General features: G+C 32.6%; 1 protein-coding gene across 1 annotated transcript; it reads right to left on the bottom strand.

Moving 5' to 3' along the window:
* Positions 1 to 6,057: 6,057 nt before the first annotated feature.
* LOC149213678 (protein neprosin-like) lies at positions 6,058 to 13,322 on the bottom strand. The gene is made up of 7 exons (XM_089389106.1): positions 13,152 to 13,322; positions 13,000 to 13,056; positions 11,565 to 11,801; positions 7,307 to 7,474; positions 6,884 to 6,940; positions 6,552 to 6,701; positions 6,058 to 6,447 (listed from the first exon to the last, which is right to left on the bottom strand). The coding sequence occupies exons 1-7, from the start codon at positions 13,320 to 13,322 to the stop codon at positions 6,058 to 6,060; spliced, it is 1,230 nt and encodes a 409-aa protein (XP_089245232.1).
* Positions 13,323 to 15,694: the final 2,372 nt, after the last annotated feature.

The raw sequence follows: 15,694 nt of genomic DNA, 5'->3' as shown, positions 1-15,694 counted from the left end.
TCTAATGTTTTTGTGTTTTTAACATGACTATTAATAGAAGTATAAACTTTGAGTTTCCTAATATAAATTTAAGTCACATGGATTCTCAAGGTGAAAAAATTCATTTTGTTCCATTTTTGTTGGAAAACCATGAAATATTGAAATTGGTAGGTATCTAGCGTGTAGCTCTGAGGAGATATCAAAAGGATTTCTTAGCTATTTTGTTCCTACTAATTCTGCCACCTAAGACCTACCCTTACTCTATTTAGAGAGTAAATTTCTCAAAGTAAAAAATGGATAGAAGGGTTTGTTGCATCTAAAAAAAGATGAAATTCTATTATGATGTTGTTCCAATGCAATTGGGTCTCTAACCTATGTCTATGCTTGTAGTGGTTTAGTAAGAAATTGACCAAATTCTAGATGTTATTAATTACTTGGATATCCCTAAAATCATAGGTGTAAATTGCACACCCATTAGCATTGGAAGAACTTATGAAACATATGTTTAACACTGGTTTAGCCAATTTAGTTCCTACTAAGAATATTAAATATCTCTTCTGAGATCACATTAGATTTATGCTTGCACAAAGAGAATTATTAGCTGCAATTTGATGCTAGCCAACCTTGTCACCATCCTTTCTATATTGTGATCTCGATGATCCTAATGAGATAGAGCTAGTTATAACTCAATGAAATGCACCTTTTATGGAAATTTTACCACTATATTGTTTGTGATCCATCTTGATGCTTTTAGAGTAAAACAAGTGGAGGAATCAACTCACATGACCAATTTTACGAACATGACCTAGCTGGAAAATAGGGATCTAAAACATTTACGAAGGATTTTCAGGCATAAAATGGCTTTTTTAGGGGTAAATATTTGTTGCTTTAGTATTACACATTTTTTCTCTTATTCTACACTTCCAACAGTACAAAAAATTCCTTAATTGAAGTTTGTGTGCAAAAGTTATGCCACTCGAAAGTTTACCTTATTGATTTGATCACCATGATTAAGGAGGATGCCACATTAGCCCCCATTAATCAAGGAAACATGCTAGCAATGTTATCATAATGAATAAAACTCTAGAAGAGTTCATGTTGTAACTTGGGTTAAGAGGTGAAGGAGTAAAACCTAACCATTAGTAGGCTATTGGGTTGTGTTATCACCGAGCCACTAGGAGGAAAAGGGGTTCCATTCCTTTCAAGTGAATTTTTTCTGTAAATCAGTAAAGTATTTGAGAGGGATAGAGAGAGAGAGGACATAAAGAGGATTTGTTGTTGGGAACTAGATCACTACTCAGAGGGGGTGGGTGAATCAATAGTGTGAGAACTTATAAACTTTTTCTTCAAATTAATATTCCTTTTAATAATACACAAACTGAAACACATGACCATAAATTAGAGCATCAAATAGACAAGAAACCATAAAAGAAATCAACACAATGAACAAAAGTATGTCTAGTGGAAAACTCTTCCTTGAGGAAAAACCCACCCTATTGTTGTTGCACTACTCAAATATTATATTAGTCAAGCAGATCGTTTACACAGAGATCTACAAGGATACTATCAAATGGATATATTTTCTCATGCGTATCTACAGACTACCATACATTAAAGGCCACCATAATCAACGATCCTCGCCAGATTACCTTTTGAACTATCAATCAACTCGAGAGACTCTCATATGCTAGAAATGACCATGAGTAATGAGCCTCACCCAATTTCTGTCGAAATATCCAACCACCATTAGATTGAGAAAATATTCTCACTTATATTGATTTTGCTGGAGTCCTTCAACTCCTCTCCTCTATGTGGTTCTCATTTCAGAATATTTCCGAGTAGAACCAAGAACTGATCAGCATGAGCACTACAAAAAAATAGCATTAAATCACAATCAATAGAAAATATACAGTTCTAGATGAAATTAAAACCTCCTCCAAAAATATCCACACAAGGAGCAAAACAATCTCCCTCAAATTATACTCCAATCCAAACATCACCACTCTAGTCACTGCATAAACATAAAGGATGAAATAAACTTGATCTCATTGTTGTTACAACTGCAAATTGCTTTAGAAATTATCCAATACAATCCTCACATGACTTACACACTCTTCTCCACTCTCACCGATCTAGATCTCTTCAGTTATCGAAATTAACCAAGATAGTTTACTTTTGTGTTGTTAGTAGAATTGCGTATGAAAGTGTATGAAAAGCCACATGAGCATATTGTGAAGAAGATGAAACGTAATGAAAAGCATGAAATCAATGGCATATAAATGATTTGATAACGGAGTTGACCCAGTGTGGGTTACGTCTCCAAACAATGGTGTCAATAGTGGGGAGATCGTTTCATTCAATGCTACAAGATGATGATGAGTGCATAATACATTATTTGTCATTACAAGGATAAATTCCCTCAACTAGAGTAGCATGTCTCTCCATGTGATGTTCTCCCTATATGAACTCTCACTCAAATGGTCCCTCCTTCAGCATGACAAGCTAATAAAATATCACATGATGTGGTATACAAGTATTCCTCAAAATAATTGTAATCAGGGATCTCATCAAGAAAATCTCATTTCAGCGAATCAAAATAAAGCCATTGCATCATATACCTCCACATTAAGGGATGGTCAAAAAATACAAATCTTAGCTAGTGAAATGGAATGCACTATTGAAGTCTTGGCACGAAATCATGTCAAATGACTATAAACTTGGCCCATTTCTGACACCGTAAAATTATGGACCGTCGAGAATCTCGAAGATTCCCAAAAATATTCATTCCTGGAGATGGTTGAAAAATCCACTGCTCGGATGAAGACTCTGAACACACCATTGTGCTCCTTGCAAAATTCTATGAAAATGACTATAAAGTTGGCATCATTCTGCCTCTATAAAAGATCAGCCTCTGAGGGAATGTTTCAGATTTCTCAAGATTCTGTGAAGATTCCTCACTTTTGAGGACCTAGAATTTTGTTGCTCAGGTGAGCAAATAGACCACACCATCGCCTTCCCTATGAAACTATGGTTCTTTTGAGTATAAAGTTGGCATTTTCTCTTATTGTGAGTAATCGCCCTCTAGGGAATCTTTCAAATTCCTCTAAGATTTTACATGAGAATATTTTGAGAATATTCCATGGAATATTCCCCTCGAATATACCCTCCTTGAAAAATGTGCCCATCCTAGGCTCCTGGTTTGATTTTGTCTCAGCTCGGTGTTCCTTCCACTGACTAATGAATGAGATCAGTTTTATATATGTTCATGGGTGGAATTTACAACACCACCACCCTAGCATAACAGTGTGTTGCATACTTTGCTGGGTAGAGGTCCTAGGGTTAAGTCCACAGGCCTCCCCCTCTATTACACTATTTTGGCACGATTTGAAATTTGGTGTGGTTCGTTGAACTGTTTAACATGACCATTGGTGCTTGGGAGTTTCGATTGAATGTTTTTTGACATTCTGATGTCATGTATTATGGGGTCATCACATGGGATAGGCGGGCCTCTGGAAAGTGAGGGTTAAAGTGTCATCGACCCCATAACATATGATGGTCAAACCTTTTCATTAGTCATCAGCCAATTGTATCGTTGTATATATACGTGATAATGTTTGTGTTGTTGGACGACGATTCTATAATGCTACAGTGGCGATAGTTGGTGGGTGCAGTAGGTTTGTTGGTGGGTGGCCCACCCGCAAAATTATAATGAATATATGATATGACATAACTTTGTCGTTCAGGGGGTGGCCACTGACCACCCCCATTTCCTTTTATTTTTTTTCATTTTCAATATAATAATGGATGAAGTTTTACCATTGGATTTGAAGTGTTATTAGGAAGATTAAGGATTCAAAAAATTCACCCTATCTAGTGGCCAGATTCCTTACGCCAAGATTCTGCCAAATTGTTGCCTCTTTCGGGATTTCCACTTGGCCTAGTTTGAACTGAACCTTGAAATCAAATATCTTGAGCATACGAACTTGGATTTGAGTTTCGTTCACACTTTTGGATTAGGGAAAAAAGAACTATGATATAGTCATGTTCAGTTCAATATAAGGACTTTTATTTTTGACCTATTTTCAGTCCTATTTGACTTTTGAGCATCTTTGGAGCCACCTGGATCATTCCTTCCCACTAAGGAGTTTTTGGTCTTTCAAAAGCATGAACATAATCTGCAACTATTGTGTTACATTGTTTGCATGACAAGTGTCTTGACAGGTCACACTTCCTTCTCCTTCACGCTTGTTCTTTGGAGCCATAAGTGATGATCTGACACCTGCATCCTCTCCAAACATGTAGTAAAATATTTGAAAATTGCATGCTCAATTATATTACCAATCATTACCAAGCATCCCCATACTTGTCAAGACTTTATAATAGACACTTTGTGGTTAAGTTTACATTGGCATAGAAATCAATATCCTAGCTATCAATAAAAGGTCAAAACATCATCATTGCTTTATTAAGCAATGGAAAACAAATCATTAATTTTACATTTATTGCAACACATGTTTTACAAAATGAAGCCATGACAAGCTACCATATCGAAAAAAATTATCTCTCACTCATCAAAATGAATGCGTCATCATCATGGAGCTAATTCGCTTGTTGAACAACTTTTCCAACTGATTCCTCAAATGTGCCTTGTTCTTAAGACACTTCTCTTGTTGAAGCATCCAACACGTGGCTCTTTGATGTCCACCTATGTTGCAACGACTCCAAAAATTCTTCTTCCTCTAGACCTCCTTAACCTGCTTCCTTCCCTAATGTGGAGAAGGCCTTTCACGACTCATCCTCTTTCCTACTGCTATTCTCTTCTAGCACTTAACAACCACATGGTTATGTAAACCACAAAAATGACATGATTTTCTATGCCATGATTTATGTTCATCTTATCAATATGATTGTAATCAAAATGAAATTTATAATATTGAGATTTTTTGTCCCTCTTGACTGTCTCTGGTGTGATCCAAGTGATGAGGGTTTGTCTTAGCTCTTCCTCTGTAATGTGCGCTATCACGGGAGGATTGTGATGTGTTCCAATCATGCTCTTTCTCTTATAGCTTTGACAATGTGTTGGAAGCTTCTCATACCTTTGAGCTCTCTCCTTTAGTGTATGCAAAACCTATAAATCGAGGTCTTTGTATGACCTCCAATGGCTAAGTCACTCCTTGGCCATTAACACTGAGTCATCCTCCTTTACACACCATTTAGGTATGGAGTCTCATGTCAGTTCCTAAAATGGGTACCTCCATGTTTCCAATAGAAATAGTGTCATGGGAAAATGAAATTGAAGAATGATCAATATTGTTTACCTTAGTTGTCGATTCTAAAAGATGTGATGATGGCTTCATTAAGCCATTGTTGCACTTTAACTCTTCCGAGGCATCTTTTGTGTTTCATAACTGAAGCTGCAATTTTTTCTTGTCCTCTTTCTCTTCTTGTAGAAGTATCCTCAATTAAACATTCACTTCTTGAAGGCTCTGATTGATATCCTCATATAAATGATGAATTTATGATGAATAACGAAAGGAATAAGGGTATGGAGCATCATCCTCTCCTCTTTCTTTTTCCTGTTCCTCTATTTCCATATTCTCCAGATAATATGCATACATTACGTCCACCATATGTGCCATCTTGATGAGGTCCTCCTAGAGATGTTTTTTGTTCTCTAGTTCCCTTCTTGTTGCATGTTCAATCATTCAAACTCGCAATTCACATTAGTGACAAGACCAATCTCATACCAAACTTGACCTGAATCTCTTGGCTATCGGAATTAACCAAGATCTTCTACTTTTGTGATGTTAGCAGAATTGCATATGAAAGAGTGCAAACAAGCACATGTGCATGTAAATTTTTAAAAAATGATGTTATAAATAATTGATGTAATTTAAAAAAAAGATTAATTTTTTATTATTTTATTGAGAATTTGAATATTTTGTTGGAAATAGAGAAATTTAACATTTGAATTTTTTTTTTAAATGTAAGAAAAGATTGATGACAAAAAAAAGTGCAGATATCCAATTTTCTCCAATTTTATACAAAGTTATAGGATAACAAAATTAGAAATGCATATCAAAATACACAACCCTCATTATCTCCTCCCGGGCCTCCATAAAAGATATGTATACCCAAATCATTTTCTTCCGGAAATGAGATATCGTAGCATTGTGGTCTACCTACAATTGGATGTGCAGGTGCATCAACTGGTGCTCCATCATTACCGGTAATTTGTATGTTCCTTACATGTGCAGCACGACTAAATCCTCCCTTGGCGAAGTAGCCACTACCCATGTCTGTTTTCGTGAACTGTGAACCATTATCTCCCTCTAAATAAGCAACTTCGCCTCCAAAATCCACCCAATCAGCCTGCAAGTGAAGGTTTTTAAACAATGTACCAGGCCACCAACCTATAAGTTTGCCGGCTATATATAAAGCCCATCTTAAACCATCATTTGGTGTCTCCTGCATACAATACAATAATAAATATGTGAGTAAATCATATCATCCAGAGGAAACCTAGCAATACAAATAAATATATTTCTGGTGCAGTGACAGAGGTCACTCACTTTGACAACTTTTACACTGATTTGTCGTTGTTCTCCCTTATATGTAGACACTGGTTTCAATACCCCACCAGGAGATAGAAAAGCATCTTTTGCTAACATAAAGCCACGACACTTTAGGTTCCAACAGCCTGTGTAACCGTAGCTGTCACTCTACATCAAAAATAGATAATTGTCATATTCAATATATATATTATATATGTATATATATACTCGGAATCTATTCAACATTTACTAAATATAAAAATAAACCCAGTTCAATTGATTCAACCACTAAAAACAATGTACTATAATAACTATCAACTAAAATTTTAATATATCTAAACAAAACTTACTGTCCAATATATGAAAAGTCGTGTTCGAGAATCTCCATCATATTCTGTTGGATGTACCTGAAAAACAAAAAATTAACAATTAGAACTCATTATTTTTATTTATCATAATTAAATAGGGGTTGTCTAAATTATATATATTTTTGAGTTTTTGGCTTGGATTTGTTAAAATTTCTGAGTTTTTGGCATGGGTCTGTTAAAATTTTTTGGTTAACTTTTTTGCTAATTTAAAATAGATTTTTGTTTTTTTATTTTAAATTTTTTTTGATTATATATATAAATTTAATATTTTTTTTTTTTTAATATTTTAACTAAAAATTTTCAAATTTCTAATTTTAATAAATCTCTACTAAATTCTAAACAAATTAAACTAAAAATATAGCAAAAACAAATATAACACATAAAATATGAGTAAAAAATACTTACTATCCATCCAACCTCCATCGTTTCCAATTGGTTACGCTGATTTACTAGCCAAATTTGACATAGACTGAATATACCGTTATCAGAAGTGACCACATTGGGTTGCCATACGTTCAGACCTGCACTTACTGCATTGATGGGCTCAAGTGATTCGTATCGAACAACGGCATACTTATCAATCCAGTAAATCCAAAACAATGATGGATTAATTTCAGAAGGCACTCAGTAAATTTTATAAAATAGAAGGTAATATATAAAATAAGAAATCATATCAAATTTTGATAGGACAGTTATATAATTTTAAAAATTAAATTTATAAATTTTTTTTTTTTTAAAAAGATATGAATTTAAAAATAAATAAATTATATATATAATTTAAAAAAATTAATAATTAAAATTTGATATTTTAAAATAAAATTCAGAATAAATATAATTATTCAAAATATTTTAATATATTTCTTAAATATATGTTATTATTTCATCCATGCAAATACAATTTAGTTTCATACTTATAAATCCAATACAACTATATCTTATGGATTAATTTCCAATATAAGAATATATCATGGATTAATTTCAGAAGGTACTTACTAATTTTTTTATAAATTTCATAAAATAGAAAGTAACATCATAAGATAAGGAATCATAAAAAGTTTTGATATGATAGTGAGATAATTTTAAAAATTAATAATATCAAATTAAAATCTAAGAAAAATATATTTAAATTTATAAAAAATGGTATTTAATATATATGTGATTTTATGAAATCAATAATCAAAAATTGATATTTTAAAATAAAATTCAAAACAAAAATAATTATTCAAAATAATTTCGTATATCTCTTAAATATATGTTATTATTTAATCTATAAAATACAATTTAATATTCATTGTTCTATATCTTTAATTATATTAATCAATCTTTAATCATATTACTTTAAGATGGATCTACACTTGTCTAATTTCCTCTTTTGAATAGGCTACTTTTGACATGAATACCATGGGTTTGCATAAACATGAAGATTAAAAACCACTAGTAACTTAATTTACTTTAACTAATTTTTTTTAATAAAAATAGTAGTAATACAAGTAACAAAATACTCATTTATTTTTATTATGTTAAAATGTTGACATTACATTATGTTACACATCTTTAGAGTGTATTACATTACTTTAGATATCTCTACCATATTAGGTACTCTATATAAAATAACAACAAATTGGATTACAACATTTAATATTATTATATAAAATAACAATTTATATGTAATCTACAACAATATTGAATCTCATAGTATGTGTGTATATGATGATGATGATAATGGTTAAGGTCCACTGAGACCAAACTTTGGTCTATCGGACGTAAAGAAAAGAAATTATTTAGTTTGATTTAAGATCTTATGCCTATGCTCAAAAAGATTGGAGAGAAGCCTCCCGAGGTCATTATAATTTTGGCATCGAAGAAGGCTAGGAAGGTCAGTATTGCAACAAAGATTATGAAATTGAGATCTAATGAGGTTGTAGGTGGGGCACTCTAAGAGGAAGTGATTTTCATCCTCGATGTTCATATTCGATGTTAGATCCTTTCTATCCACGGTGTTTTAGGAACTACCAATGACCCATTTCACTATGGAGCTCATGTGAGTTATAATCTTGGCTATATGAATTTTCTTCTTTGTGCTAGTTAAAACCGAGAGATAATTTTGATCTTCTAAGGTGGGGTTGATGACCTCCTTATAATATCTTAATTTTCTTTTAGCTGCTAAATCTTTCTCACACCACATTTTTTCTTTGAACTTAGAAGTAACAATATTTTTGATGTTATTAATGTTTTGCAATGCAACATTCTCGTCGATCTCCCAATGGTTTAACTAGGCCCTGATGTCTTTATCCCAACCTCGTTTGAGCCTTCAGTGGTTTTGGCTGGAATTTAAAGCTAGCTTAGGAAGGCTATGGTCTCCTATGTTATTGAGTTTGTGCTTGTACAACAGAAGCTGAATTGTAACTACGCTCTCAATAGGGGAAATGCCCACTTCTATAAGGAGAATAGGATAGGGCGTATTGCTTTTAATTTTGAGGTTATACGTTATAAAGTGCTTCTAGATTTGTTCAATATTTCTCCAGGATTCTCTAGAGATGCTGCAACCTCAAACCTCACATCATATAAGATAACAGGAGTGACTAAAGTTTCAAATATGAAATTCTTTCTATCCCACATTACGAGGTTTTCTGTTTTACAATTATTTTCGAGACCAAAATAAGCTTTCCACCCTCCATTAATCCTTTTCTCAATGTTATAGTTCTAGTTGAGCTTGTGATGAATATCAATTCCTAGGTTCTTGTAAGAAAACACTTCCTCCAAGTTACTATTATCATACATAAAATTAGCGTAAGTGTCCTTCTTGGATTTGATAATCATAACTTTTGTTTTGTCAATGTTAACAATCATACCCATGGTAGAGCAGAAATCCTTAAGAAGTCTAAGTTTCTTATCGAGATTAGATGGGCACCTTGTGAGAAGAACAATATAGCCAACATAGAGAAGAATGATGGTGACTATCCCATCTAAGATCGTATTAGCACACTTGCTTCCTCTAAACAACTTTCTAGCTTGTTAATGTAAATGCCAAATAGGGTAGGGGAGAGGGGGCAGCCTTGTTTAACTCCAATATTACACTTAATATCTTTCGACCACCCGTCATTTCTCTTTAACTTGGCAATTACATTATCGTATAACCTTATAGTGGCAACTCTCAACTCGAAAGTAACCTTTAGCTCTTCTAATATATTCCATAGGTTGTTTCTAGGAACCGTATTGAAAGCCTTTCTAAAGTTCACAAAGCAACAAAAGAGATTGGATTTATCATTGTGGCATTCCTCCACAATGATCCTAAGCGTAATAAGGTGGTCCGTTGTGGAGTGCTATCTTTTAAAACCCACTTGGCCTTTAGCTTGCTGACCTTCACTTTCAAGCCATATGCTCAACTTCTTTTCCAAAATAATACCATAGAACTTGGCTAAGAGAGGGCTGATCATAATTGTCTGATAATTAGAGGGGTTATTGGTATCCCCACTATAAAAATAGGGATAATGAGGCTCTGAGTCCAAGGCTTAGGGAACCTTTTCTTGACCGATTGATTGAAAAACTTGTGGATGTGGGGGACGAGGACATGACCTCCAATTTTTAAGATTTCCACGTGGTAACCTTCAATGTCCTTAAGCTTTCCCATTTTCTAGGCATTTAACCCCAAAATCAATGTCTTCTAATGAGAACTTCTTTTGTTGTGAGCAGGGTTTCAAAGTTATCCATGACATTCAAAGATTTGTAAAGCTTTTTAAGATAAGAATTCCAATGATGTAAAACAATTTTATATTATCTTTAGTTTTCCTAGTTAGAATCTGCCTCCATAATTTCTTTGGGGCTACCTTAGAGAGGTGTAAGAGATTCTCTTGGCTTTCACGAATACACTGCCTTTTTTTCATTTTAGTTAGGGCTTTGTATATTTTTATCTTGCAAATTTTAAGAGATTCATCAACAACTTCCTTAATTGCTCTCCTCACACTTTTACAATCTTTGTCATAGCATGGGTTGATTTTGCTGTTTCTTTTATTGCTTGAAACTTCAATTGAGAACTTGTTAATAGAATATGAGAGGGTTGTAGTAAAATTATGATAGAGGTCTTCTATGTTGTCTATACAAGATAAAGGAAGCAAATTAGTTTTCAATTCCTTTAGAAAGAGATCATTTTTATTTCTATCAAAGATTAAGTTCTTTTGTAAGAATTATCTTCTATAGAATCTCTATGCATGACAAAATTGAGAGTTATAAAGAAAGACCTAACTACTCAATATACTTTATATCTTTACTTCTATTTATCAAACACTAATTTTGAATTTTCATCATAATAAAAATTAAAAAACAAACAACTCCATATTACATGAAAACCTTTCATTTATCAAACACTAATTTCAAATTTTAATCCTAATAAGAATAAGAAAACAAATAACTCTATCTTAATTGCATTGCATATAACATAATAATAAAATAACACTAAGCTTATTGGAAGCTAGATTAATAAAAAATGTATTATGTAAATCATAAAATTAAAAGTACAAATTGTCATGGCTCACTGCAACCAAAACAAAAAAAAAATAATAACTACTTAAATGTATTTATTTATATTTACCTCCTTGTAAAATTACCTCAAGTTTGACACCATGAAATGCTATTCCTACCGCTAAATGATTCAACGTACACCTACCTCATGCCCTATGTTTTCATCTTCTGGCTGTTTGATTCTATTTCTTTTACTTATAAAGCGTCTCACAGATCCTGGGCTTTTACTTATATAGCGGCTCACAGATCCCGCCCTTTCTACATCTTCACGTTTTGTTTCTATAATTGGGACTGTGCCTGTTGGACAGCCCGTGCTTGAAAAATTTAGTCCCGACATCGTCTGTTGATCCTCCCCAGTATCCAGAGAGCGCTGCTCCGAACCCTTCAATAAACATGCAAGTATTCAGATTTTTTCTTAAAGGAAGCACAGTGTTTCCCAACTGAGAAGTTGGGGAAACTTGTTGAAAGTACATGAATATATGTGGTGATTGTGTTGGAAAACATTTGAGTGTTGAAGATAATGGAGGGTGTGTTTGAGATTAAGAATTAGTTTTTAATTTTTTTTTAAGGTACATAGATAATCCATAAACTGATTCTTTCCTAAAATACATATCTCTAGTACCTTTAACATTGCCCATAATAAAAAAAATATGAATTTTATTTAAAAAAAATTATTTTTAAAATAATAATAATTCAACTCTAAATTTATAGTTGAATTAAATATCAAATTGTTATATATTTTTTTTAAGTAAAATAATAAATTTATTTTTGTCTATATATTTAATTATTAAAATTAAACATATTATTGTTCATTTTATATAGATTACAGATCTCAAAAGCCTTGGACTAACTAGCCAGAAGAATTCTCTGGAAAGTTGTGGAAATTTCCGTCATATTTAAAGGAAATCAGTTAAGGATTTTTGTAAATCCAAGTTATAGTTGTTAAACTTCAAAATTTTAGGTGTCTTAGACATTTTTGATGGTCCTGAATCCATTTTCACCATAAACAATCCCTCCTCCGCCTCAATAAACGACTCAATTCCAAATATATTAATCTGGAAAAAAAAACAATTTCTCTCTTCCCTAACCATTAAATTTCGAGATGTTACCAAAATCTATAATAAACCTCAAAATACCCCCCACTATAAGGATCTCGAGATGTTGCCAAAATCTATAATCAATATAAAAGAGTACCCCCCACTATCATGTTCTCGAGATGTTCCCAAAATTTATAATGAATCTAAAAATACGGCAGCCGCTAACCAGCTTGCCATAGGACATTAAATGCCCGGGGAGATGCAGGCTGGATAGCCCGCTAACACGCAAATTCGGAAACTAGGCACTAAATAAAAAATGAGAATTAACGTGTTAGCGGTCTATCCAGCCTGCATCTCCCCAGAAATTTAATACCATATAACAGACTGGTTAACGGCTGCCCTAAAAATACACTATGATTATCATAAGCGGTTGTACATTGTTTTAATTTTTTAATATTACCTCTTCCCTGACCACATAAAAAGTGTCCCACTATTATTATCCCTATTGTTATCCTAAGCTGCAAGTTTGTAATTATTCCTCACCTGAAGAGATATTTGATCAGCGAATCGTACGCATAGAATGTTATCTCCATCTTCATTCTGTACGAAAAAAAGGAAATATATCAGAAAAATGTAAACAGTATAACATATAACCCACAATAAAAATTTAGACCTCTTATTAGATTCGAAATTACTTTAAATTTGTGCACTGATGGAGGATTGACGTGATTTATATATTCGTCAATAGTCATGTCACGCTCTGATTTCAATTTCTCAATATTCATGTTACGCACCGGTGTAACAGTAATAAGAAAAAACAGTAAACAGATGAGAATCCATTGAGAATCCAGAGAAGCCATTGCCATGCTCACTGATTTACAGTGCATTCGCAAGGGCTAGAGAAACCCTTTCCGCAGTCTTTTAACACATGGCAAAAACTGTGAGAACCAGAAATAGAAATTTTCTGAGGAGTTTTAGCTGATCTATCCGTAAAATTTTAATATCTGTACTTATCTTCCCAACAATGAACTACCGAATCCGCAGTATTAGTGGGTTAGAAGGCGCCTGGAGAGGGTGACACATACACAATAACTAATAATTTGTTAGATTCAGAAAATATTATTTTTAAGCGTTTAAGGCAATATGGAAACCACTTACTTTTTCCATTTCTGACTTATCCGTTGAGATTTGATAGTGACGTTCTCTTCGGTAAGTAGTTTTTACTTTCCTGTATTTCCATATTTTCCCATTTAATAATGATGGACTTTTAAGCAATTTGATGTTCATCTTCATAAATTTGAGGTTCATTTCCATAAAAGACGGTTTTGCCTAAATATGGTTAATCAAGTGCTTTTAATTAATTTAGGAATAAAGATTTGGAATCTATTACTAATTATTTGACAGAATGGATTTGTAAGTAGTCTAATTAGTGTTATTCAATCATGTTTGAGTTTTATTTTGTTTTTTACCATTTTATTTTACTCTTAATATATATTTATATTATATATTAAATATTTTATAAATTTTTATTTTTTTATTATCCTACTAAAACAATTTAAACAGCTTTATTTGATATTATACTTACTAAATTCTAATTGGAATTAGAATTCAATTCTATATATATAATTCAATTTGAAAAAGCCATTCTAGATTTTATCTCCTACCAATATTGACCAATAAAATATACCATTCTCACACATAATTGAACATAGAATTTTTTATTTTATGCAACTATAAAATTACTATTTTCTACCTACTTTAATATGGCGTTTATTGTTTTTGGCAACTAATTTTTTTTTAACATAGATTTATTGTGTTTTATCAAGTTTTTTAATATAGAAATCACTTTTTTTTAACTTTTCCTAACATTAAAGCTTTTATTAATAAAAATTATAGCTAACTTGATAACTATGATTTGGGGAGCTAACTTTATAACTATGATGTGGGACTTATATGGTTATATATTTTTGAACTTTAGTAAATTTCTTTTTTCATTTAAATTAATTTAAAGTGCATACAATATTACATTATTTTATAGAATCACTTATTAAATATTTTTACTTAATACCATATTCTTGTGTTCATATGTTTTTATGTTCTTTTTATTCAATGTGGATTCAACCATTGCTTTTTAAGTTATATATTTATGCTCCCTTTATGGGTTCACTATCTCAATTTGGATCTAGAAGGTCATATACTCATATAAATTTCCAATATTCATTAATTAAAAGAAAACAATAATATACTATTAAGAAAGAATTATGAATTAGTCATTGTAATTTTTTATTGTTTTAAAATGATTGTGTGTAGCCTCAAAGTGAATTTAATTACCTATAAATTCAGATTTTCAAGCAACACGATATAACAGTTTTGTGATGTTAATATCCTTGAGATTTTCATTGCACTAAGTGCATTATGTTTGAACTTTACACCTTATATATATAAACAAATCAGTGGAGTGGTACTCAAGCATTTAATACTAACTTATCCTTTCGGGCGAGTTGCTGCCCCTAGAACTGGAATGCATTGTGTCTGGAGCCTACGTCATGCACCAAAACTGGCCCTCTGTGTCTTGGTAAGTGTGACATATCTACAGTTCTCTGACAATTTCCAGATCAAATGGTGGATGTGGTTGCCCATTGCTCTAAGCTTCTCAATGGTATGATTTCTGGGCATTTTTCGCAACTCTGATGCAGAGGGTTAGGTTCCAGTCTAGTTCGTCGAAATTCTTCTCAAATAAGCATTCTTGCACTGTTACCCCATCAATGTCATCGCGTGGGGTTTTTCTCCTGTTATATTCTCAGTCTTTTCTGCATTGGAATTTAAGAGTTGTCTCTCTTTCACAGGTTTCCCGTCGATGCGGTTCTTGCATCTTGATGCCGCGGGATAGTTAATTACACTTTGAAAGGTATGAATTTATTGGGTTCGTTAGATTTGTTATCTATGTTAATGTTCAGTTGAAGTTGTTCTACTAGATTTTACATTATGTTGCTTGTCTGCCTAGGTAACGCCGGAGATTTTCAAAATCCTTCACAATCACTTGGTGATGGATTTAGAGGTTATGGAGCTTTTGCTCAGCCTACCGAACCTTGCAGACATCATGCAAGGAAATCACTGGGTAATGCCATAGTCAAATCGAGTGGGTTTCTAAATGTTTAGTCTTTGAATGAGGTATTTAGCAATTTCTCCAGTTATGTGTAGACTCCATCTATGTTTATATTTAAAGTGGGTCTTCTAG

This window comes from Pinus tabuliformis, chromosome 1_1, assembly GCF_031772625.1.
Source record: "Pinus tabuliformis cultivar Carrire ecotype Pingquan chromosome 1_1, CPIR1, whole genome shotgun sequence".
Lineage (NCBI taxonomy): Eukaryota > Viridiplantae > Streptophyta > Pinopsida > Pinales > Pinaceae > Pinus > Pinus tabuliformis.
This window is presented reverse-complemented; position numbering and strand designations above follow the sequence as displayed.